Source organism: Ictidomys tridecemlineatus, chromosome 8, assembly GCF_052094955.1.
Source record: "Ictidomys tridecemlineatus isolate mIctTri1 chromosome 8, mIctTri1.hap1, whole genome shotgun sequence".
NCBI lineage: Eukaryota > Metazoa > Chordata > Mammalia > Rodentia > Sciuridae > Ictidomys > Ictidomys tridecemlineatus.
This window is the reverse complement of record NC_135484.1, coordinates 7,330,981-7,355,348: the sequence shown is the minus strand read 5'-3', so window position 1 is coordinate 7,355,348 and position 24,368 is coordinate 7,330,981. Positions and strand designations below refer to the sequence as shown.

The 24,368-nt window shown below is 45.5% G+C and overlaps 1 protein-coding gene across 3 annotated transcripts in view; it reads right to left on the bottom strand.

The window, feature by feature from the left end:
* Nucleotides 1–10,820: 10,820 nt before the first annotated feature.
* Nucleotides 10,821–24,368, bottom strand: part of Slc22a2 (solute carrier family 22 member 2) — a 33,838-nt gene continuing 20,290 nt past the window's right edge. Inside the window, exons 10-12 of one of the 3 annotated variants that reach the window (XM_078018795.1) lie at nucleotides 22,190–22,289; nucleotides 11,630–11,654; nucleotides 10,821–11,394 (exon numbers count right to left, since the gene is read on the bottom strand). In XM_078018795.1, the coding sequence (XP_077874921.1) occupies nucleotides 11,380–11,394; nucleotides 11,630–11,654; nucleotides 22,190–22,289 (140 nt within the window). In that variant the 3' untranslated portion in view covers nucleotides 10,821–11,379. The other 2 variants (XR_005733067.2, XM_005321425.4) reach the window with 2 other exon arrangements.

The window sequence follows — 24,368 nt, the reverse complement described above, 5'->3', positions numbered from 1 at the left end:
TGAAAAAGATTCTACAAAGCATGGGAATAATGAAACAGGTACCCCCAAACCAACCGCATCTCTATATACGTGCAGCAACACAAAACAACACAATTTCATAAACATACCATTTAAAATAACAGCAACAATTATACGATACCTAAAAATAAACTAGGTAATGTAGAAATAAATCTAAGGTTGGCAACACTGTGGGGAAAAATACTAAAATTTTACTGAAAGATATGAGAGAAGATTGAATTCATGTATAGATAAACGATGCTCATGAATCAGAAGATTTTATATCATGAAGATATCAATTCTCCCAATTTTGATTTATAGATCTAAAACAATTCCAATAAATCCCAATAGAATTTTGAGGGGAACTTGACAGAATTCATACATCGAGGCCCAGGACTGCTAACACCCTCCTGAAGAGGAGGAAAAAGTTGGGCAGGCTGGGTCGTCTGGATGTGGAGGTTCACCACCGGCTCATGGGTCTTGCCAGGGCGGGGGAGGCAGGATGGGAAGGTGGTGGAGGAAACAGAAGAGTGCAGGGAACAGCTGTCTCCTGAAAGCCCCCAAAGGAGCGGCAGAGTGCCCGGGGCAGGAGGGACACTTCCCCACCACGGGCCTGGTGCAGTCTGATGGGCGCCAGCTGAACGTCAAAGGCAAGCCCTGGAGACCTGGGAGGGCATGTGGGAGCATCCCCTGGACCCCAGCCCCGCAGGCACCGGAGAGGAGACCCAGGCTTCCAGCGGCCAAACTGATTCCTTTCATCTAAAGACATCAAAGGATAGCGAAAGCCACATCACTAACTCACTAACTCAAAGAAGATATTTCCCACTCTTCCAACTAATAAATATTAGTATCCAAAACAGATAAGAAGAAACCAACAACCCTGTGGGAGAAACCCTGAGAAGACTTTTCGCAGAAAAGAAGCCGGAAAGGCAGACGTGCAAGAGGCCGCGCAACCTCGTCAGCAAGCAGGGAAGCACACACTAGGTCCGCAGATGGAAGAGCTCCCTCTAACTGGCAGCGGGACACAGTCTGCTAACACCAGACTGGCGCCAGGATACCAGATGTTGCTGCACATGTGCAATGACAGGACCTTTTTGACACTGCAGGTAGGAGTGCAAACACAAACCTGCCAACAATAACTTAGAATTCTATTACGGTGGGAACCACTCCCACATCTTATGACCGTGCCATTCTATTTCCAGGTCTGTGCTCCATGGAACCCTGCACACAGGCCCTGGGGACAGGCACAAGGTTTTTTTTAGAGTGGCAGGGTTTGTAAAGCACAAAAACAGAAAGCAATCCCAATTTCAATCATCAGGAACGTGGATATATAAATGTACAAAAACAAAAACAAAAAACAAACCCCACACTGGTTCCTATAATGGGTTATGAGAAACTACAACTATTCCCACCGAAACAAACACGGACCACGTTCAGCCTGGAGAGCAGGTGGGGGCTGGTATTCGTCAGGAGGCCAGTTCAGAAAGGGTTCTGCGTGTTCCTGAAGAGGTCACGCTACAATTCAACTGAGACCACTGTGAGTGACCACCAGGAGGCGCCCTCCGAGGGGCGTCTGTCCTTTCCTCTCTCCCTTTCCTGCTCCCTTGTGTCCCATCCCAGGGTCATTTCCCAAATAAACTGCCTTCCTAAGAGTGAGTGAAGAAGCACTTCAGGGAAAACTGCATACAATGTACTCGTTTTATAAGTTTCAGAAACATATTTGCTCGTGAACAGAAAGGATGAGCCATTGATACCTGCACCCACATACGACAAATCTCAAAATAAATATACTGAGTGGACAGAAAGAAGAGTATGGTTCCACTGAATTTTCTAGAAAAAGGAAATGAGTCTGTGCTGATAGAAAGCTGACCAGTGGTGTCCGGAGGACAGTGGTGAGGGGCGCATAGAAGGGGCATGAGGAAACTTTGGGGTGATGGACATATTCATCATCTTGATTGTGGTAATGATTTCACAAGTGCATGCACAATTACCAAAGTGTAAATAAATGTGTGTGGTTTCCCTTTGTATGAAGATTATACCTTGTATAAATCAGGGCTCTCCAGAGTAACAAAACCAGAAGAATATCCACCTGCCTGCAGCTATGTGAGAGGGGACTTGTCAGAGAATCGGCCTGAGCATTGTGGAGGCTGAGCAGGCCTGGGGCGGCTGTGGTAACCTGGAGTAGGCTCGGTTTAAGCCCCAAGGCCTCAGGTCCAGGTGGCCAGAGGCGTAACTCTTAAACCAAGGCTGAAGGCCCCAGAACCCAGGGGCCGCTGTTGCCAGGCCCAGAGTCCAAAGGCCCGAGAGCCTGGAGTTCAAGGGCAGGGGAAGGTGGGTGCCCCAAGCTCAGGAGAGAGAGAACTCACCCTTCTCCGCCTCACAGCTCCCTCCCAGCCCTCAGGTGGCTGAATGGGGCTGTTCACGTGAGGCAGACCTTTCCCAGTCCACTGATTCCAATGCCAGTCTCTCCTGGAGAAACCTCTGCGGACGTTCCCAGAAACCATGCATCTGGGCGTCTCTTAACCCAGGCAATCAGCCATCCCATGGCTAAACAAATCTGTTTAAAAAACTAAGTAAAACTCCAATGAACTTCATTTAGATGTTCACACACACACACACACACACACACGTACACACACGTACACACACGTACACACACACACACACACACACACACACACACACACACACGGCTGCTTGTTTGCATTTGTAGTCAGGATCAAAAGCAAGGATGTGATATGGACAAAGCTGGACAAGGGGCTCCCTGTGGGTGGTCAGGGGTGGCCGAGGGACAATTCAGGAGGAGGTCCTTCATCATAACCCATGGATCACATGCATGCTTCTTTAAGTTTCCAACATTGCTTTGTTTTTTTTTTTTTTTCTGTGCAGGGGGTTGAACTCAGGGCCTTGCTCATGCTACTGGTCTTGAATTCCTCATATAACCTCTTGCCCAATGTATACCCTACCACTAAGCTAAATTCCCAGCTCTAACAGATATGTGTGGATTTTTGTACTAGGAATTGACCCCAGGGGCGCTTTACCACTGAGCTGTATCCCCAGTCCTTTTATTTATTTATTTTCTATTTTGAGACAGGGTCTTCTTAAGTTACTGCGGCTGGCCTTGAACTTGGGATCCTCTTGCCTCAGACTCCCGAGTCGCTGGGATTACAGGTGTGTGCCACTAATAAATATTTTTTTTAAAAACATGAATTACAGAAAAGTGATACAATGCCAAAATTCTAAAGAAGAAAGTTAAAAATTTTCCCTAACTGCAATTTTAACTCTATTTCTTTTTTAAACTATTTTGGATGAAAATGTTCTAAAATGTCTTTTTTTTCTCTTGCTCTCTCAAAGAGTCCATTTAATGTACTTCAACTATTTTCACACTTTCTGATTGTTTTATGTTTAAAAGTTGTTTAGATCATGCTCCAAGACACTAATGACCTCAGGGTGCCTGGAGCTGCCTCTGGACTTTTGCAGTTTCTAACAACCCCAAGCTGCTGAGCATTTGTGGTCAGTTTCTAGTTTATTTTTTGGTAAAAATTGTTCTGGAATAATTCTCACTGCTCTACTGGTCTTGAATTCCTCATATAACCTCTTGCCCAATCTAATCAGCATCCCTTCTTTCTTCCCTAAATCTCTTGCTTATCTGTCCATTTCCCCGTCCCCGCTCCCACCCTCTTGGCCCTGGCTCAGCTCTTTGCCTGGCAAACGCTGCTGATTTTTATGTTGTAGCTAAATGTCAGCTCCCCGGGGAGAAGAGTCCCGGCCCAGCAGGCCAGGCGAGCTCTGCAAGTGAGCCAGGCTCTTGTCCTCCTCCCGGGGGCTCTGATGGCACTGTGCTGTCATTGCTGGGTTCCCTGCCTCTGTCCCTTGTGAAATCAAAACCCACATCCAAGTTGTTCCCCTCCCGGGTGCCTACCGTGATGCTGGCATTATTGTTCAGCAGCAACGACTGCAAATAGAAACTGCCCACAGGACCCCTCTGCGAGCGCAGCCGTGGCCTGATGTTGCCCGAGGCTGTGCACACGGCGCGGTCCTAGGTCAGGCTCTGCAGTGTGGTGCGTTGGAATCGTGGCCCCTCAACCATAAGCTCTGGAGCTGGGTCTCTGCTTCTCTCCTCTTGGGTCCCTGTACCTCACCGAAAAACAGTTACTGGACATCAGTTTGTGGATAGCTTGTGACCTTTCTGGGGATAAAGGATGGCTTAGAAAATGGGCAAGCAAAATGCAAATATGGACTTTTCCAGAGTTCTTTTTATCCAGATTAAAAGAGGATAATCATTTTAGTCATGGGCAGTAAAATTCCAGTGGGAAACGATGTCTGCCAGAGACCCACCAGCTGAATCCCAGAGCTGGGAAGGGAGTTTGGGCTGGAGAGTTCTGGATTGTTGTGGGATCATGGCCACAGGCCTGGCGTGTGAGCCACTGCTTTTTAGGAGCCTCTGGCCACAAAGTACTTCAGATAACTGAAGGCCCTGGGCCTGGGGACAGTGCTACCGGTTTCCACAGCAGATTGGCTGACAGGACCCCTGTGCTCTGGCCCACGAGTCACTCCAACAGAGACCTCGATTCTGGTCCTCTGCTGGTGTCTTTTGATGGAGGGCCAGAGGCGAGATTGGCCAGTGTCATGGGGCAGGGATCCATGGACCACCTGGGGCAGGTGGAGAGAGGACAGAGAGGGACCAGGGAGGGGGGCCTCTCGGTTGCTGGCCCCATCCTTGAAGAGGGGACATGTTTGAGTAAAAACACTGATGGGCCAGGCTGGTCATGTCCTTGGCCAGCCAGTGAAGGCATAGTGAGGGAACACAGGTCACCCAAACTGGAAAATTCTAGCAGCTGGAGAGAGGTGACAAGGACAGCCCCTTGTTCCACCTTTTCCTGCCTTAAACAAAGTGTTACCAGAGATGTCTCAAGGACCACGTCAGCCCAAGACTGGCCACGACTTAACTGGATTTCCTCCCAATTCTGTTTTTCCTCATTGAACTTGATATTATAATAACCTAATTTGATTACTTATTATGTAACCTGATGAAATATGAATGTAAAAGTGAGTCTCACTTTTATTATAATGTACCTAATTTCTTAAAATGGAAATCACTAGAGGTATTGTCTAAGTCAATTGTGGACAGAGCGCACGGGAAAGAAAAAGAGCTGAAGAAGCCTGGGGTCTTGGATTTGGAACGTGTCCTTCCGAGTGTTTCTGGTTCTAGTTCTGCTTTTAAGAAACCCAAATTGTAAATCAGAAACAGAGAGTAAATGTGGCTTATGCAAGAAAGAGCACATAGAACTATTATTGGAAGACTTACGTTTAGAGAAAAGATCTTTTTCCTTCCTTGATGACAAAGAAATATATATTAATTTTTAAGGTTAAATTAAAATAATATTACTTTTCGATAAACGGGCTTTGGATAAGAGGGCTTTTCCTAGCGTGTCTTGGAAACTGTAGTTGGAGTAGGCTGTTGGCCTTCCATTCACGTGCTTCCTCCCAGCTGGGGTCCCACGCCCTGGAGTCAGCTCAGGCTCCCTGGTTCCAGGGAGGGGGCTGCCACAACTCCAGGCTGAGGGGAGGGATCTATCAGGTGGTCCTCAGAGCTCTGAGCACAGCCCACTGGCAAAACTGATGTGTAGTTTGCTGCTGTTCTTTCTAAAGTACCACCTTTCCGCCCCCCCCCCCACTTACCTGTTTGCCTGCCAACAAACTGTGTTTAGTTTCAGGCGCACAGAAGTGAAATGCAGGTTTAGAATATGAAGCCACTTCCTTCCTTGGGTTCTTATTGTTCTTTTCTCCAACGTTCCCGCAGGCTGTGTGGCTGGCTCTGTGGGCTCTTATGTGAGGTCTCCATCAGAAGAATCAGATACAGACACAACTGCGATAGAACCAGACTTTGTTGGGCCAAGGGACACAGCACTGACCAAGGGTGTCAGGTGCTTGTCTGAACAGCTTTGCTCTTCCCTGTCGATGCTGTCTCCTGCAAGAGCAGGTTGGCCTGGGCTGAGGATGGGCTGGGCACAGATAGAGAACACAGCCTCATGAAGGTGCAGAGATGCAGATCCCATGGGTGACGGGGAAGGTCCTGGGAAGGTGCTGTATTGGTGACTCCTCAGCAGTTCTGGGTTTTATGCTGTCAGTCCTTGGAGAGTCATGGAGGGCACCCTGGCTATACCTGCACTTGGTTTCTCAGATAAGACCTGAGACCATTTGAGAGGAGGGAGTGGGAGGGTGGGGAAGGGCACAGAGCTTGCTCTTAAGAGCTAACAAGTCCGAGTCAAGGTCCCCGGAGTGCACTTGCCCTACACTTGCATTTGCATTCGCAGCTACAGACAGTCTATAAATAAATGGGCAGGGCTGTGTGCCAATGAAACTTTATTTGACAAACAGGCAGTGGGCTGGGTTTGGCTGGGGGCTGGGGTTTACTTGTCCCTGTATGATAAGAACTCTGTGCAAGAGTTCTTAGCTGAGCGAAGAATCTGTCAAGTCTGTGCACATGGGTGCAAATGTGCTGGTATTCTTCTGGGGAGAGGAATGATAGATTTGTTCAGATTTCAAAGCTACCATTGATGGATACCTTTGAGATGTTGTACTATAGAGAAATAGCTCTTCTGGGCCCTTATGGCATTACATTTTTTTAAAAAATAATGTATTTGTAACTATTTTTTAAAAAAACTTAATTTTGCAATAATTATAGATTCGCAGGAAGTTGCAAAGGTAGCACAGAAAAATCCCTTGACCCCATGTGGTTAAAGCTTATATCATTACAGACATGGAAAATCAGGAACAGGCATTGGTGTGATGTGGGGCCATGGCTTGGTGTCATTACATGCATAGGTACATGTACATGGCCACCTCCATACTCACCCACTAATCTGTTTTCCAACTCTCCAGAGTTCATTTCAAGAATGACCTTTCTGGCTGGTTTTTGTCACTCCCATGATGCCCTTGAGATTCTCTCCCATGTGGGCATTACCAACAGCTTGTCTCTGTTTGGGCTGAGTGGTATCCTTGGCTGGGTCTATCAGTTTGTTTAACCACTCACCATGTCGCTACGTAAAGTCAGACACAGTGAAACGTTGAAGAGTTGAAGAGAATAGTGATTCATGGGTTGGACAGCTCCAAGCCAGAAGTGACCAGGGCCTGGTGAAGAAGTGTGAAGGACAAGCTCACAGCATGAACACACAAGCGACGAAAGGAAGCGCCCCATCGGTTATGGCTGCACAATTGCTTTATTTGATCCAGCCCTTTGAAAAGTCCACGGTGTACAATTATAAGTCCATTGGCTGCTGCTGGTGGGTGGAGCTTCAGTTCTGGTTTGAATGCAATCATTTACCAGCTCAAGCGAAGTTTCATTTATGTTTGCAAGTTGAGCAAGGTCAAGGTCCCTTGTGAGGCCTCTCTGGAATTGTCTGCTCAGAATCCTCAGGCCCAGTCATTTCACTTTTCTTTATAGCCTACCCAGCAGGGATATTTAGGTTGTTTCCAGTTTTCAGCCACCTTGAGCAATTGTGTGTGGGATTTTTAGGGAACATTTCCATTTCTCTGGGATGAATGCCGAGGAGTGCAGGGCTGTATCATAGGGTAAGTGCATCTTTAGTATTTTAAAAAACCTCATAACTGCTTTCCAGGGTTAATCATTTATTTTTAAAAATAGCATGATCACGTGACATGAATATGTACACAAAACCATAAAAATGCAATGCCTACAGAAAAGTCTAAAATCCCTCCCTATCCGCTGCCTCTCTGGGCCAGCAGTAAGTTGAGCACCTGATCTTTCTCACACGAGTATTCTAACACTCACCTTGGGCTGTCTCTCTATGGAGCATCTGTAGGCCTTTTCCCTTCCTTTGGATTGGTGAGTGGATTCAGCTTGGTTTAAACATTCCTCATATTTGTGGACTTTGGTTATTTCTTATTTTTGATGTCACCTATAAGGGGTTCAACAAATGTCTCTCAAATGTTTCTCTGTGTGTACATTTGTATTTCTCATAGATAGATACCCGCAGTGAAATGGTAAAGTCAGAGGTGCACATTTGTGACTTGGGGGCACACGGCCAAACTGCTTTCTTAAAAGAATGCCTCAGTCAATATTCTTTCCACAAATATACGAAATCTTCCTCATACCCTTTCCCAAATTCAATATGACTAATTTTTGTTATTTTTACTAATCAGATGAGTGAAAAATTTTGTCGTTGTTTTAGTTTGTATTTCCCTGACTAACAAGGAGGGTGGACATATTTTCTATAACTTAACTCACTTTTTCTGTTACCTTCTGTAAATGATGATTTCTACTCTTGGATCATTTTCCCTTGGTCTGATAGACTTTTCTTCATTGATTTTTAGTAGTTCTTTATTTCTTTTGTCCATTAGTCCTTTGGAGATTTTATATGTGGTGCAAATATTTTCCACATCTATGATCATCCCGATTTCCTCTTTGGACATCTAGCATCACTAGCTTTACTTGTCTCATTTTATGTAGACAAATTGCATTCTTTTGCTTTCTCTCTCTTGGATTTTGTTCTCAAGAGGCCCTACTTTGTTGTAGATCATGGAAATATTCTCTCAGATCTTTTCTAAAATTGCTGGTTTGCAAATTAGCGCCTAGACTCTACAAAACTCAGGAATTTCATTTAGGGCCATGACCGGGAGCTGTCTTCTTCTCCGACCATGCCTTGCTTGGTATTTTAAAGGTTTTATAATGTTTCTAGTGGAGTCAGGAATAGCCCGCCCTACCTGAGACTCTGTGGTCACAATTCCCACAAAATTGATCAGATTCAACGTCTCTCAGGCTCCCCAGGCCCAGCTTGGAACAGGTGCTTGATTTCAGGTCACCATAGCTTTTCAGTCGTATTCCCCGCCATACACCATGGGGAGACACCGTCCATGCTGGCCATTCTCCAGGGCCGCCCCCTTTGCCACTGACAAAAGGCCATCGATGTGTTCAGTCCCAGTCGCGTCACTGAACAGACACCAGAGTCCCTCATTTGGGCGTCTAGTTCCTGGGTCTCTCCACGCTAGGAGTAGAGTATTAATCCGTGATTAGCCACTGAAAGAGAAACCGGTCCAGGTTTCTTAAATAGAGTCAATTTAATAAGATGCTTCCTTATAAAATCGCTGGTAGAGAGGAAAGCAGGAAGGAGGCTGGACAGAGAAGGCAAAGACCAGGACTGGCCCCGCGCGGCCCAGGGCCTTGTCTGAGCTCTGGAGCTGCGGGTGGAACACTGGCTGCAGCTGCCGCTGCTAGGGCTGCACCATGCTCTGCGGCTGCCACGGTCCTGCCTCTGCAGGGGAACGGCTTCTCTCTTCCTTCCTACCTTGGGCCAGTGCTGCCCACTGGTAGAGCCTAGAGGAAGCCAGGAGGCAGAGGGCTTGGAATGTCGGGTGCAGGTTTCAACACCTGGTGTGACAGAAAGGATGGTGGGACGTGTTCTCGGGAAGCTGTTTCTGGTGGCGTGGATGGCGCTTGAGTCCGTCCCTGTGGTTTCTTGTGCTGGAAACCTGGTCCCCTGCGTGGTGATGTGGGAGGTCATAGGACCTTTGAGAGGCGGGGCCTAGTGGGAGGTAGTTAGGCCATTGGGTTGCTGCCCCTGGAAGGCGCTAGTGTCATTCTGGAGGACCCCGGTTGTTCTCAGAGAGCACTGCTATGAGAGAGCGGGACCTGTGCCTCCCTGCTCTCTGGCTTCTGGCCTTGCCATGTCACTGCTCCTCTCACGGGTGCTCCTACCTTGATGCCATCTTAGATATGTGATGCAGGCAAGGGGCGCTAGTCTGAACTGGTGCTGCGCTTTCAACCTCCAAAGCTGTGAGCAAAACAGACCTCTTTTCTTTATAAAGTACTCAGTCTCAGGTATTTTTTTTATAGCAATGGAAAAATGAACTAATATACAACTAGAAGATGTGCTTCCTCAAAATATGGGGAGAAACTAAAAAAAGAGGATATCTTGGGATCCAGGAGATAGGCAGGGCATCTAACATAAGGAAAAGGCAGTGGGCATGCTCAGGAAGGGGGAAAGGAGAGCCCGGGCCAGTGACTGTGTGGGAGGCTGAAGATTCACCAGCCCAAACAGAGTGGGGAGACCAGTAGCTCCAGGCTCCCAGGGGTGCAGCGGGTGGGGAGATGTAAGAAAAGAAACCAGTGTGCGATGTAGGTGAATACATCAAGAGCACGGGTATTGCTCTGTCGGAGAATTTTGGGAAGAATTAATGATGGATATATAGAAAACAAAGCAATTGCCGGATGTGGTGACACAGGCCTGTAATCTCAGTGTCCAGGAGGCTGAGGTAGGAGGATTATGAGCAGCCTCAGCAATTTAATGAGGCCTTGTCTCAAAATATAAAAAGGGCTGGGGATGTGGCTCAGTGGTTAAGTGCCCCTCGCTTCAATCCTCGATCCTCCTCATGCTCAAAAAAAAAAAAAAAAAAAAAAGAAAGAAAACAAAATAACAACAACAATACAGATGCAGGAAAGGCAGAAAGCCACAAACACTGTGCCTCAGCTGTCAGTAACAGCCACCTAGCCACAGGGGTGTGAGGATCAACTCTCTGATTTAATAAAGATGTGATACAGCAGTTTGAAGGTAAGAGAGAAGTGTTTTGGGATGAGTGGAGAGGTGAAGAGAGCTAAATTTTCATTTTTTTAAATATTAAAAAGCCAATAGATAATGTTTAAGTGAAAGATCAAGAATTTTTGACTAGGCCAAAAAGTTATCGTCTGTGACTGACTTGTGCCGACTGTGTTCTCCACTGGGCTCTGCTGAGGATCTCTGATGGAGGGCAGACATTGGTGCTTATCCAGCACAGATACAGAAGGACTTACTGTGGACTCAAGCTGTATTCTGAATCTTTTATTTGAATTTCTTTTCAAGTCTATCCCAGATAATAATCAATGTATTCAAAAATTTCTTCACCTATGATCCTGCAAGGCCCTATTCAAAGTTCTCGACATGTTCTGGTCCACTTAGTATTGCTTTGGGTGTTCTATTTCTTTAAGAAAACAAAATCTCTTCTCCCAACTTCTATTTGGTTTCCCTTGTCCACAGTTCCCCTGTGTATTTTGGTTTGATATTGTGGGAAAGGAATCAAATAAAGAAATAAAAAGTTAGAAAAAAAATTCCAGTAAGTCAATGGGTATCATCCTGGGAATGCTGAGAACAGACTGTCTCGGCAGGATGGTCTGCGGGCTGGTTTTTACACAGCAGGCCCACAAATTCTGCTGGCCATGGGTCTACAGGACAGAGCCCAAGCACAAGTCCAGCTGAACTGCCCGGCCGAGGTGGGTGAAGAAATCTCTGCTTCTGGTTTCCGCATCATCACAGCCAGGCTGGGCAGCGCCCTCCTTAGTTCAGTGGAACATCGGATTTCTTGATTTGGAGGTAAATCACTTTTTCTTTATTTTTCCTTGGTCTGCAGTAAGAAGTAAAATTGGAGAGGGGAGAAAGAAATTATGAGGAGGCTAAAAACCAAAATTAAGTGGATAATAAATGACACAAAAAAATCAGTGTAGGATTTGTCCAGGATTGGTTTGCCGCACATTGAGTGGTGATTCTCATTTAAAAAAAAGGATGGGGCCTTGTCAATAGCTAATAGAATGGGTGTTTAAAAACTCTCCTCTAGAAGTGGAATTGGCCTAAGTAAGTACCTTTTTTAGGGTGTTCTGTCTTCCTCTGTAATAGAGAATGCAATAAATATTAAATTAACTTAAATCTGTTAAAAATGATGATTGAAAAATTCACATACTATTATCAGTTCTTACACAAACATTGAGAAATTATTTCTACAAGGTTCATTTACATTTCAGTTGTTATGATGAGTGAAGAATGTAATGAAAACAGCTGCCCAGATTGAAGTTTTCTCTTCATTTTTCTCTGTGAACGCCAGGATGTTGCTGATGCTCATTGGAAAAATGCTTTTTTTGTTCATTGTGCTGTTCCAAGCCCAACCCTTTGCAAATGTCCTTCCTTATAGTCATATTCAATCTGGTGTTGCCTTCCCTGAGGACTCAGCTCCCACAGAATTCCCCTCCAGAATTCATGAATCAGTCCAACCAGAGAGGGGATTAGCAGAGGCTCACCAAATCACCCCACAGTGCAGGAAATCTCTCAGGCTCCAGGTGGGGAGACACACAAATCTACTGAGCTTCCATAGTCTCCGGGTCCAAAAGAGCAGCAAGAGTATCAATAACAATAGCAGCATCAACAACCACAGCAACAGCAACAGCAACAGCGGCAACAAAAATAAAAGCAAAAACAACAGCATCATGAACAAGAGCAGCAACAGCAATAGAAGCAACCGCAGTGGTAGCAGCCATAACAGCAGCAACAACAAATATAGCAGCAACAGCAACAGCAGCAATAGCAGCAGCAACAGCATCAATATCAACAGCATCAGAAGCAATGGCACTAACAACAACAGCATTAGTAGTAACAGCAACTGCAGCAGTAGCAGCATCAATAACAATAGCAAAAGCAACAATTACAGTATCATTAACAACTGCAGCAACAATAACAGCATTATTAACAATAGTGACAACAATATCAGGAGCAACAGCAACAATAGCAACAGCATTAAGAGCAGTGGCACTGTCAGCAGTAGCCATCACACTGATAATCACAGCAGTTTCAGCCACAGTAGCAGCAGCAGTAGCCGCCATAATTGTAGCAATAGCTGCAGCTACAATAGTAGCAGTAGTGGCACCATCAGCAGCAGCCACAGCAGCAATAATAGCAACATCACTAAAAGCAGCAGCAACAGTACCAGCAACAGGAGTAGCAACAGAAGCACCATCAGCAGCAATTACAATAGCTGCAATGGAAAAAGCAATCACAGCAGCAGTAATAGCAACAGCATCATCAATAAGAGCAGCAATACCAGTGGCAATAGCAACAATATCACCTTTGTTGGCAACAGCAGCAGCAACAATATCATTATCATCAGCAATAACAGCAGCAGCAAAAATGGTATCTTCAACAAGAGCAGCAGTACCAACAGCAGCAGTGAAAGTAACAATAACACCATTGATAGCAGCAGTAGCAGAAGCAGCAACAATAATTACAGCATCAGCAACAACAGCAGCAAAAACAATAGCGTGATCAGCAGCAGCAGTTATAACAGCAGCAAAAGCATCAGCAATAATAACAGCAGCAACAGCAACAGCAACATCAATACCAACAGCCTCAGCAGTGTCAATGGCACTAGCAACAACAGCAGCAACAACAGCATTAATAGTAACAGCAACAACAGAAGCAATAGCATCAACAACTACAGCAGCAGCAACATCAACAGCAGCATCAGCAGCAATACCAACAGCAAAACCAACAACTACAGTATAATCAATAACTGTAGCAACAATAGCAGCATCATTAACAATAGCAGCATCATTAACAACAGCAACAATAACATCAGGAGCAATATCAACAATAACAACATGAGTGGCAATATCAGCAGCAGCTATAGCACCAATAACTTCAGCAGCTTCAGCAATTGCATCAGCAACGGTAGCAGCCGTAAAAGCAGCAATAGCAGCAGCTACAGCAGCAACAACAACAGCAATAGCAATAACAACAGCAGCAGCAACCATGGCACCAACAACCACAGCAGCAACAACAGCAACATCAATAACAACAGCAGCAGCAACCATGGCACCAACAACCACAGCAGCAACAACAGCAACAGCAGCAGTAGCTACAGCAGCATCACCAACAGCAGCAGCAATAGCAATAACAGCAATAATAGCAAAAACAATAACTATGGCAGAAATAATAGCAGCAATATCGACTGCAGCAACAGCACCACCAACAGCAACAGTAACCACCATTGCAGCAGCAGCAGCAGCAGCATAATCAAAAACAACAGCAGTATCAACAGTAGCAGTGGCAGTAGCAACAATAGCAGCATCAACAGCAACAATGACAGCAGCAGCACCAGCAGCAGCAGTCACAGCAGAAATAGCAGCAGCAGTACTGAGAGCAGAAACAGCATTGAAATCAATAGCAACAGCAGGGGCAGAAGTAACAGCAGCAATAGCCCCAGAAACAGAAGCAGTAGTAACAACAGCAGCAGCCAAAATAGCAGCATGAACAGCCATAACAGCCTTCACAGCAGCAATAGCAGGAGATACAACAGCAGCAGCAACAATGGCAGCAACGATAGTAGCAGCAGTAGTAGCTACAGCAGCAGCAACAGCAGCAGTAACAATAGTAACAGCCATAACTGCAGCAACAGCAGCAGCTATAACAGCAGCAACAGCAGCAAGAACAGTAGCAGCATCAGCAGCAATAACAACAATAATAGCCATAACAACAGCAGCAGCAACCATGGCACCAACAACCATGGCAGCAACAACAGAAACAGTAGCAGTAGCTACAGTAGCATCACCAACAGCAGCAGCAATAGCAATAACAGCAAAAATAGCAAAAACAATAAACATGGCAGCAATGATAGCAGCAATATCAACTGCAGCAACAGCACCACCAACAGCAACAGTAACCACCATTGCAGCAGCAGCAGCAGCATAATCAAAAACAGCAGCAGTACCAACAGCAGCAGTGGCAGTAGCAACAATAGCAGCATCAACAGCAACAGTGACAGCAGAACCACCAGCAGCAGCAGTAACAGCAGAAATAGCAGCAGCATTGAAATCAATAGCAACAGCAGGGGCAGCAGTAACAGCAGCAATAGCCTCAGAAACAGCAGCATTAGTAACAATAGCAGCAGCCAAAACAGCAGCATGAATAGCCATAACAGCCTTCACAGCAGCAATAGCAATAGATACAACAGCAGCAGCAACAACAGCATCAACAACAGTAGCAGCAGCTGCAGTAGTAACTACAGCAGCAGCAACAGCAGCAGTAACAGTAGTAACAGCCATGACAGCAACAGCAGCAGTAACAGTAGTAACAGCCATGACAGCAGCAACAGCAGCAGCTACAACAGCAGCAACAGCAGCAGCTACAACAGCAAAAACAGTAGTAATAATAGTAGCAGCAGCTATAGCCGCAGTAACAATGGCCCCAGCATCTTCAACATAAACAGCCTCCGCAATAGGAATGGCATCAGCTACAACAGCAGCAACAGCAGCAGCTACAACAGCAAAAACAGTAGTAATAATAGTAGCAGCAGCTATAGCCGCAGTAACAATGGCCCCAGCATCTTCAACATAAACAGCCTCCGCAATAGGAATGGCATCAGCAACAACAGCAGCAACAACAGCATCAGTAGTAACAGCAACGACAGCAATAGCATCAGCAACAAGAGCAGCAGGAACAGTCATAACAGGATCAGTAACAACAGCAGCAACATCAACAGCAACAGCAGCAGCAATAACAACAGCAAAACCAACAACAGTAGTATCCTCCATAACTGTCGCAACAACAACAGCATTATAAACAATAGCGACAGCAACATCAGGAGCAACAGTAACAACAGCAACAGCATTAGCAGCAGTGGCACCATAATCAGCAGCTATAGCACCAACAACCACAGCAAGTTCAGCAACAATAGCAGCAGCAGCAGCAGCCACAATGGCAACAATAGCAGCAGCTACAACCGCAGCAATAGCAACAGCAGAAGCAGCAATGGCAACATCAGCAGCAGCCACAGTACCCACTACCACAGCAGTTTCAGCAACAGCAGTAGCTGCAGCAGAAGTAGCAGCCATAACAGCATCAATAGCAGCCACTACAACATGAGCAACAACAATGGCATCAGTGACAGCAGCAGCAGCAACAGCAACAATTACAATAGCTGCAATGGCAAAAGCAACCACAGCAGCAGCAGTAGCAACAGCATCATCAATAAGAGCAACAATACCAATGGCAGCAGTGGCAGTAGCAACAATATCACCTTTGATGGCAACAGCAGCAGCAACAACAATACCATCATTATCATCATCAGCAGCAGCAGTAAAAATGGTATCTTCAACAAGAGCAGCAGTACCAACAGCAGCAGTGAAACTAACAACAATAACACCATTGATAGAAGCAGTAACAATAATTATAGCACTATCAACGACAGCAGCAAAAACAATAGCGTGATCAGCAGCAACAGCCAAAATAGCACCAGCAACAGCAGCAGTTATAACAGCAGCAAAAGCATCAGCAATAATAACAGCAGCAACAGCAACAGCAACAGCAGCATCAATATCAACAGCCTCAGCAGTGTCAATAGCACTAGCAACAACAGCAGCAACAACAGCATTAATAGTAACAGTAACAACAGAAACAACTACAGCATAATCAATAACTGTAGCAACAATAGCAGCATCATTAACAACAGCAACAACAACATCAGGAGCAATATCAACAATAGCAATAGGAGTGGCAATATCAGCAGCAGCTATAGCACCAATAACCACAGCAGCTTCAGCAATGGCATCAGCAATGGTAGCAGCCATAAGAGCAGCAATAGCAGCAGCTACAACAGCATCAACAATAGCAGCATCTACAGCAGCAGCAACAACAGCAGCAGCAAAAACAGCAGCAGCAACCATGGCACCAACAACCATGGCACCAACAACCATGGCAGCAATAACAGCAACAGCAACAGTAGCTACAGCAGCATCACCAACAGCAGCAGCAATAGCAATAACAGCAAAAATAGCAAAAACAATAACCATGGAAGCAATGATAGCAGCAATATCAACTGCAACAACAGCACCACCAACAGCAACAGTAACCACCACCACCGCAGCAGCAGCAGCAGCAGCAGCAGCAGCATATTCAAAAACAGCAGCAGTACCAGCAGTAGCAGTGGCAGTACCAACAATAGCAGCATCAACAGCAGCAGTGGCAGTAGCAACAATAGCAGCATCAACAGCAACAGTGACAGCAGAACCACCAGCAGCAGCAGTAACAGCAGAAATAGCAGCAGCAGTACTGAGAACAGCAACAGCATTGAAATCAATAGCAACAGCAGGGGCAGCAGTAACAGCAGCAATAGCCCCAGAAACAGCAGCATTAGTAACAATAGCAGCAGCCAAAACAGTAGCATGAACAGCCATAACAGCCTTCATATCAGCAATAGTAGGAGATACAACAGCAGCAGCAACAAAGGCAGCAACAACAGTAGCAGCAGCTGCAGTAGTATCTACAGCAGCAGCAACAGCAGCAACAGCAGCAAGAACAGTAGCAGCAGCTACAGCAGCAGCAACAGTAGTAATAGCCATGACAGCAGCAACAGCAGCAGCTACAACAGCAAAAACAGTAGTAACAACAGTAGCAGCAGCTGTAGCCACAGTAACAATGGCCTCAGCATCTTCAACATAAACAGCCTCCGCAGTAGGAATGGCACCAGCAACAACAGTAGCAGGAACAGCCATAACAGGAGCAGTAACAATAGCAGCAATATCAACAGCAACAGCAGCAGCAACAGTAGCAACATCAGCAGCAACAGCAGCAGCAGCCATAATGGCAACAATAGCAGCAGCTACAATAGCAGCAATAGCAACAGAAGAAGCAGCAATGGCAACATCAGCAGCAGCCACAGTACCCACTACCACAGCAGTTTCAGCAACAGCAGTAGCTGCAGCAGAAGTAGCAGCCATAACAGCATCAATAGCAGCCACTACAACATGAGCAACAACAATGGCATCAGTGACAGCAGTAGCAGCAACAGCAGCAATAGCAACAGCAGCAGCAAAAACAACCACAGCAGCAACAATAGTAGTAGTCACAGCATCATCAACAAAGGCAGTAATAGCAACAACAGCAGCAGCAGCCACAGCACCAACAACCACAGCAGCAATAGCAACAGCAGCAACAACAGTATTAACAATGATCACAGCAGGAATGACAGCAACATCAACAGCAGAAACAGCACCATCAACAGCAACAGCAACCACCAAAGCAGCAGCATCAGCAATGACAATAGCTGCAACAGCAAAGGCAATCATAGCAGCAGCAGCAGCAGCAGCATTAATAAGAGCAGCAGTACCAGTGGCAGCAGTGGCAGTAGCAACAGCAGCAGGAACAACAATAGCAGCAGCAACAAGGGCAGCACCACCCCTAGCAGCAGCCAATGACAGAATCAAAAGCAACAACACAAGCACTGAAATCAACACAACAACAGTGGCAGCAACAAGAACCACAGCCACAAGGGGTGACTGTTGCCTACATGCCCACAACCGCAGGGGTGCTTCACCACCTTGTTCCACGGGTGAGCCTGGCCCTCAGAGGGCAGGGAGAGTGTGGACTCTGAAATCCAGTTGCAAGGGTGAGAACTGTGGCTTTGTCACTTTGTCCTTTAACTTCTCTGTGCCTGGGTTGCTTTCAGTCGTCAATGGGGTTACTAATAATACCTATTTCATAGGGGATATGAGGATTCAGTGAGGGAGTACTTGGAAAGGCCTTGGCAAGCAGTAGTTGAGAGGATCACAGGCCATGATTTTAGCCAGTGTTCTCCTGTACAGAGAAGGCAGCAGGCTCACAGGTGAGCTGCAGAACTCATTAGCGAGACATGTACATTCTTCACTGGCTTGAACCTCGTGCCCTTGGGCCGGAATGCCCTGGGTAGTGGGGGAGTGGCTCCTGCCTTGCCCTGTTCTCCGTGTCCACTCTGGTGCCAACTGTGGTGTGTCCTCCTCCCTGTGGACACCTGGCCTTCTACCCTCTCTCTTGCCCTGGGGGCCTCAGCCCTTCTCTCACTGTCTCCCCTAATCCCCTGGGTCTCACACAGGTTTGCCTTCTGCCTGTGACCAGTGAACTAGTTACATAATACAGAATAAAAAGTAAAAAGAAAAAAAAACCAGGTATGAATCTTCAGAGGAGGAGCTGAAGATCACGTAACAAGACAGACTATAAAATAGCAGGCATAGTCTTTGGAAGTCTCTCTTCAGCCATCTTTGTACATCCTGATGAACCCTGAACAGTGACAGGTTCAGGTGTGTGTGCATCTTGCTGAAGTGCAGGCTCAGAGCAGCTCAGAACAGGCTTTATGGATTGATTTCCAATGAGCAGTCTCGGTACATTTTTGTTGTTACATAGAACAGCTACGAAAGCTTCTGTGAGTAGTGACAGTGGCTCTGGGCTGTCCATTAGGCACCAGGAAGTTTATATACATTGTCTCAGATAATGGTCCCAGAAATCCAATGAGTGCTCACTGTCGTCCCCATTTACAATAAAGATTCTGAGGTAATCAGGCCACACAGATGGGAATGTGAGCAAGGTCCCTCAGGATTATGGCCTGTGATCCTCACTGCCGTGCACGACCGCCTGCCCGACACTGAGCTGGCTGAGAAAAGCTCAGAAGGACCCCAATAGCAATGCTGCAGAAGGACTCTGCATTTACTCCAGGAATATTTGGAGAGCTCCTGCTCTCTGGGTGCCAGGGGCCATCCTTAGCTTCAGGGTACAATAGGGCACAGGACCTACTCTGTCCTACGGTGGCGGTGGTGGGGGTGGGTGCTTGTGTGCGTGGAAGGAGCATGGAGAAGGGCCTGGCCTATGTTAAGTGCTTCAAACTCAAATACTCACATGAGCCAGGCGGATGGTATGTGTGTGCCGCACACAGGACGGCAGGAAATGGTGGGGACTGTGGCCTAGCACCGAGGACTTTCCCTGTGGAGAGCAGGGCCATCACCCAGCTGCTGTGACGGCAACGAGAGGAGAAGCCTGCTCGGGGTCACCAAATCTGGCTTTCCGACAGATCACGGAAGCCCAGATCATGTGGAATTTCCCACTTTAAAATACACTGGGAGGGCCAGAAAGAGCATTTGAGAACCTGGGGCTGCAGTGTGTGCCAGTGTGACCCCTTTGAACCCTCGGATCACGTTCTAGGAAAAGCGTCCGACCCCTGTGATTCAGCAACATCTTGCCCATGTACTGGAGAGGTTCGTGTGAGGGTTCAGTGGAGGGAAGTCAGTTTGGCTCACGGCACCCACAGCCCAAAATGGAGAGGACAAAGATTAAAATGTCTTAGTGCACCATAAAACAGACTTATGGAGAGGGCATCATGTGAGTTTCTCTTTATTTAGACTTTTTAAGTTAGCTTTTTAGTAGGTTCATATTGTTTAAAATCCAGAAATTACAAAAAGATATGCATTGAAATTCTCCCTCATATCCATATCCTATAGCTGCCAAATACATAGACACAGTGTTATGGTTCTTGCCCATTATTCCAGAGATTCAAGTAAACACAGATGTATGTGTATGTACATATATACACACACACATATATACACATACACATACATATACCTATAGCAGTACCCCTTGTCCTTGCGGGTACATTCCAAGCCCCCAGTGGATACCTGAAACCACAGACATACTGAACATATATGCTCTTTTCCCTATACATAGATACCTATAATAAAGTTTAGTTTATAAATTAGGCACAATAAGGGATTCCTTCTTACCATATCTATTAACAATCTTATATATTATTTTTTTCCTCTCCTTACTAAGTTGAGAACTTTTACCTTTTCACTTAAAGGAAGTATTTTACAATTTCTCTTTGGAAGGTCCAGTTTGCCAGCATACAACTTCAGGAACATTATTAAGGGTTCCTGAACACAAGCACTGCATACCTTGACAGTCCATCTGATAACTAACTGAGATGACTAAAGGGTAGGTAGCATCTATGACAGAGATACTGTGGACAAAGGAATTATTCAAATAATGAATGTGAGATTTTATCACAAGAGGCACGTGCAAGATTTCACCATGCTAATCAGAACAGTATGTAATGTGAAATGTATGAACTGTTCATTTCTGCAACTTTCCACTTAATATTTTCATACTGTGATGGATGGTAGAGGATCACAGGTAATTGAAACTTTGGGAAGTAAAATCTTATGTTTGGGGGGGGCTTCTATCTATCTATATATCTATCGTTTATCTATCTATCTATCTTCAGTTATCAATCAATCCTTATTAGGGGGTTAATTCACTGATTGGGTTAAGGATCTCATAACCCATTCATTTTACCTCTAAGCCTTCCTAAATTGTCTCATACATGAGCTTTTGGGGGACATCTAATTTCTAAACCATAACATATACTTTCACCATTTTTAGTGATACTTTGAATGTTTATATATTTACACTGTATTTCCACTAATAATAAAATACCTACTTTTCTATGTGTTGCTTTTTTTGCCATTAAGGTACAATTTAAAGAATTTCCTTATCGGGTATTAGAATTGCCTTCCATTTTTTGAATGGCTGTATAGTAGTTTGTTGATTGGAATCTTATAATTTATTTAACCAGTCTCCCAACTAATGTGCATTTAGGTTGTTTCTAATCTTTGTAGCATAAAAAATGTTTTACTGATTGATTGTGTCATTTTGTTCACGTAAATTCTGAGCAGGTGGAATTGCTAAGTTTAAGGACATGCACATTTGTCCTCATGACACTTGTTACAGATTTCAAATCTGTGTTCCTATGAGCAGTGCCAGAGGCTGCCTCTCCCCCAACTCTCTCTTGAGATATCAGGCTCCAAGTAAGGTGATTTGGGACAATCCAAGTGTCTTAGTGCAGTGTACATCTGATCATGAAGGAGACTGAGCAATTATCGTGTATTTAAGACCTGTTTGGATTTCCTTTTTGCTGCATTAGCTGCTCAGGTTCTTTGCCTATTACCTCAATTGGGTGGTTACTACTATGGATTTGTTAAGGCTCTTTCTATGTTCAGGAAATTAGCCCTCTATGGAGTAGTGAATATTTTCTCTAAATTTGACTTTTTTTTGGTAGCATGAATTGAACTCAGGGGCACTTGACCACTGAGCTACATCCTCAGCCCTTTTTATTTAGAGACAGGGTCTCACTGAGTTGCTTAGTGCCTTGCTTTTGTTGAGGCTGGCTTTGTACTTGTGAGCCTCCCTCCTCAGCGCCCCCCACTCAGCTCTGGGATTACAGGCGTGCGCCACTGCGCCGGGCGGCCATTTTGTTTTTATGATAGATTTTTGATGCAGATTTTTTAATTTTTGTGAATGCAAACAAATGAATCTTTCTTCTATGAGTCTTGGATTATTATTATTTTTGTCATATTTAGAAAAACCTTCCTTCTCATGAAGATATAAAGGAAACTTCCTGCAGTGTATTCACTTTTGTATTTTCTTTTTTCTTTAATATTTAAGCCTTTGGTTTAGCTTGAATTTATCCCACAGTATGGTATGAGTCACAGATTCAACCTCATCTTTCTCTCCAACTGGGTAGAGTTGTCCCAAAACATTTATTGAAAAGTTCACTCAGGATCCCAGCTGCCTACCTTTGCATGTTCTCAGCCTCCTCGATGGTCTCAGGCAGAGCCTTCCCTTTGGTCTCTGGAAGCAGCAACACCAGTCCTCCAGCAATCAAGCCAATCACAGCTGGAAGACAACACGCAAATCACATTAGAGATTGAAAGGCAGAACCCTGTAATTAGAGCTCCCCTTTGTCTATCTCGGGGCCCCACCCCCGTCCTCCCGTCGTGTTTTTTCATATATTTATTTATAGATTCCTTTGCCGTCTTGAATTGCCTTATTTTCCATCATAAATATTGTGCCAATTCCAAATGCCATTGGATGACCATTCCTTTTAGGGAAATGAAATACTTAACATTTTGAGTCAAGTTTATTCTAGGCAAGAGGACATTGCCACTATACTAAAAGTCTTTGGAGTTAGAAAATAACTCTGAGAAAAGAATCTATGAAAAAAGAACATAACTGTGCCAATATAAAGCACTTGGTAGGGAAAATAAGTCAGAACACTTGGACCAATACCAGCAAATAAAGTCATGAGTCACGTATCACTGCACAATAGCATTGAAAAATAGAGTCAGGCCATTTAGTCCAAGTTCAGGGCTTGCTAATTAAGTCCCCGTAGTTCTTTCTTCTTCGTCTCTAGTTGTAATCTTTAGTAACAACCATAGTTGTTATTAGTTGATAGTTTTGTTTCTTTAAGTTCTGATAAAAGTTTGGGTCTTTTATGATTTTATATGTTTTTTCATAATAGAATGCAGGAAGTGGGATGTGGATTCTTTGCTAGTTTGGGAGTTGCAAAGCACTGCCTGCTAGATTCCATTTTTACCCTCAAAAAAAATGGTGAAAATGGATACCACAAAGCCCTTCCACAGAAGCACAAGCCTAGCACTGAGCACCTGGTCACACTCTGACTTCCTCACCAGTCTGTGGACCTTGGGAAGTTCTGCAGTCACTCTGACCCTCTAATTTCCTTTGACAAAATATCTACGTCACAGGCTTGTTATGAGGTTGAAATGAGTTAGTGTTTGACAAGCACTTAGAAGAATGCTTGTTCCTGGTGTGAACTAGGAACATGGTCACTAAATACCTAACCTCTTTAACTCTCCCAAACCTCCCAAATTTAGTAGTTACTGTATTGCAAAGAATGCAAGCAGCAACACACCCAGCCGGCGTCTGAACCTCTGAAGAGAGAATTCCGATGAACAATAGATTCATCGGATTTTCCATTTGGCATCGTATGTTCACAAAGACAAGCTAATGAACGGGGACGCGCATCATCTATTTTTGCAGGGCTCCTTCGACCAGGATTCCCAGGGTTTTGATTTTCAGACTTCTTAGGTGGCTGCCTAATCGCCATTTCAAGGCCACCGTTAGCACACTGTGTTTCCTGCTAGCTGCCAAATTAAAGGTTGGTGAGGGAAGGAGATCACACTTTCACAAGTAAAATTGGGATTGTCTGAGTTAATGTGGAGGGTGCAATGCAGACCCCGGGCTGGGGCACAGCTCAGCAGTAGAGCTCTTGCCTATCATGTGTGAGGCCCTCTGTTTGCTCCCCAGCGCTGTCAAAAAATAAATAAAAAAGGTAATTTGGGTGTGGTGGCATGCACACGTCGTCACAGATACTTGGGAGGCTGAGGAAGGAGAGTCAGTGGAGCTCAGTAGACCAGCCTGTCAGCCAGCAAGACCTGAGGGGAAGGGGGAAGGGGGGAAGGGAGGAATGAGCAGTCACACTTCCTTCCCCAGGGAAGGCGAGGGTCCACAGCAGCTCCCAGGCCTGGAATTTGTGTGGCTGTGTTAAATAGCAGTTAGAGAAACAGGCGACATCTTTCATATTAAAATATTCTCCTGACCCCTCAGTCACCCACTGTCCACCTAAGGGAGTGGCCGAGGCTGATATGCCCCTAACTCCTCTCGGAAGGAGTCCAGAGGGTGTGAGGGCACTTCTTCAGAGGAAGTGGGACAGTCCCTCGGCCGGCGTTGGGGAGGGAGGACCTGGGCCACGTGTGTGCCTTCAGCAGTGCCAGCCACACGGGGGCCAAGCTGCGTCTGTCGGCCCTGCCCAGCCTTCTGGCATGATATTGGGGTGTGGAGGAATTCACTGTCTCAAGGGGGAGGCCACCGATGGTCTGTAGCTTCTGCGACAGACACAGAGCAGATGAAGCCCAGTTCCCCCCAAATCCCTCGAACAGGGAAGAGACAAACCAG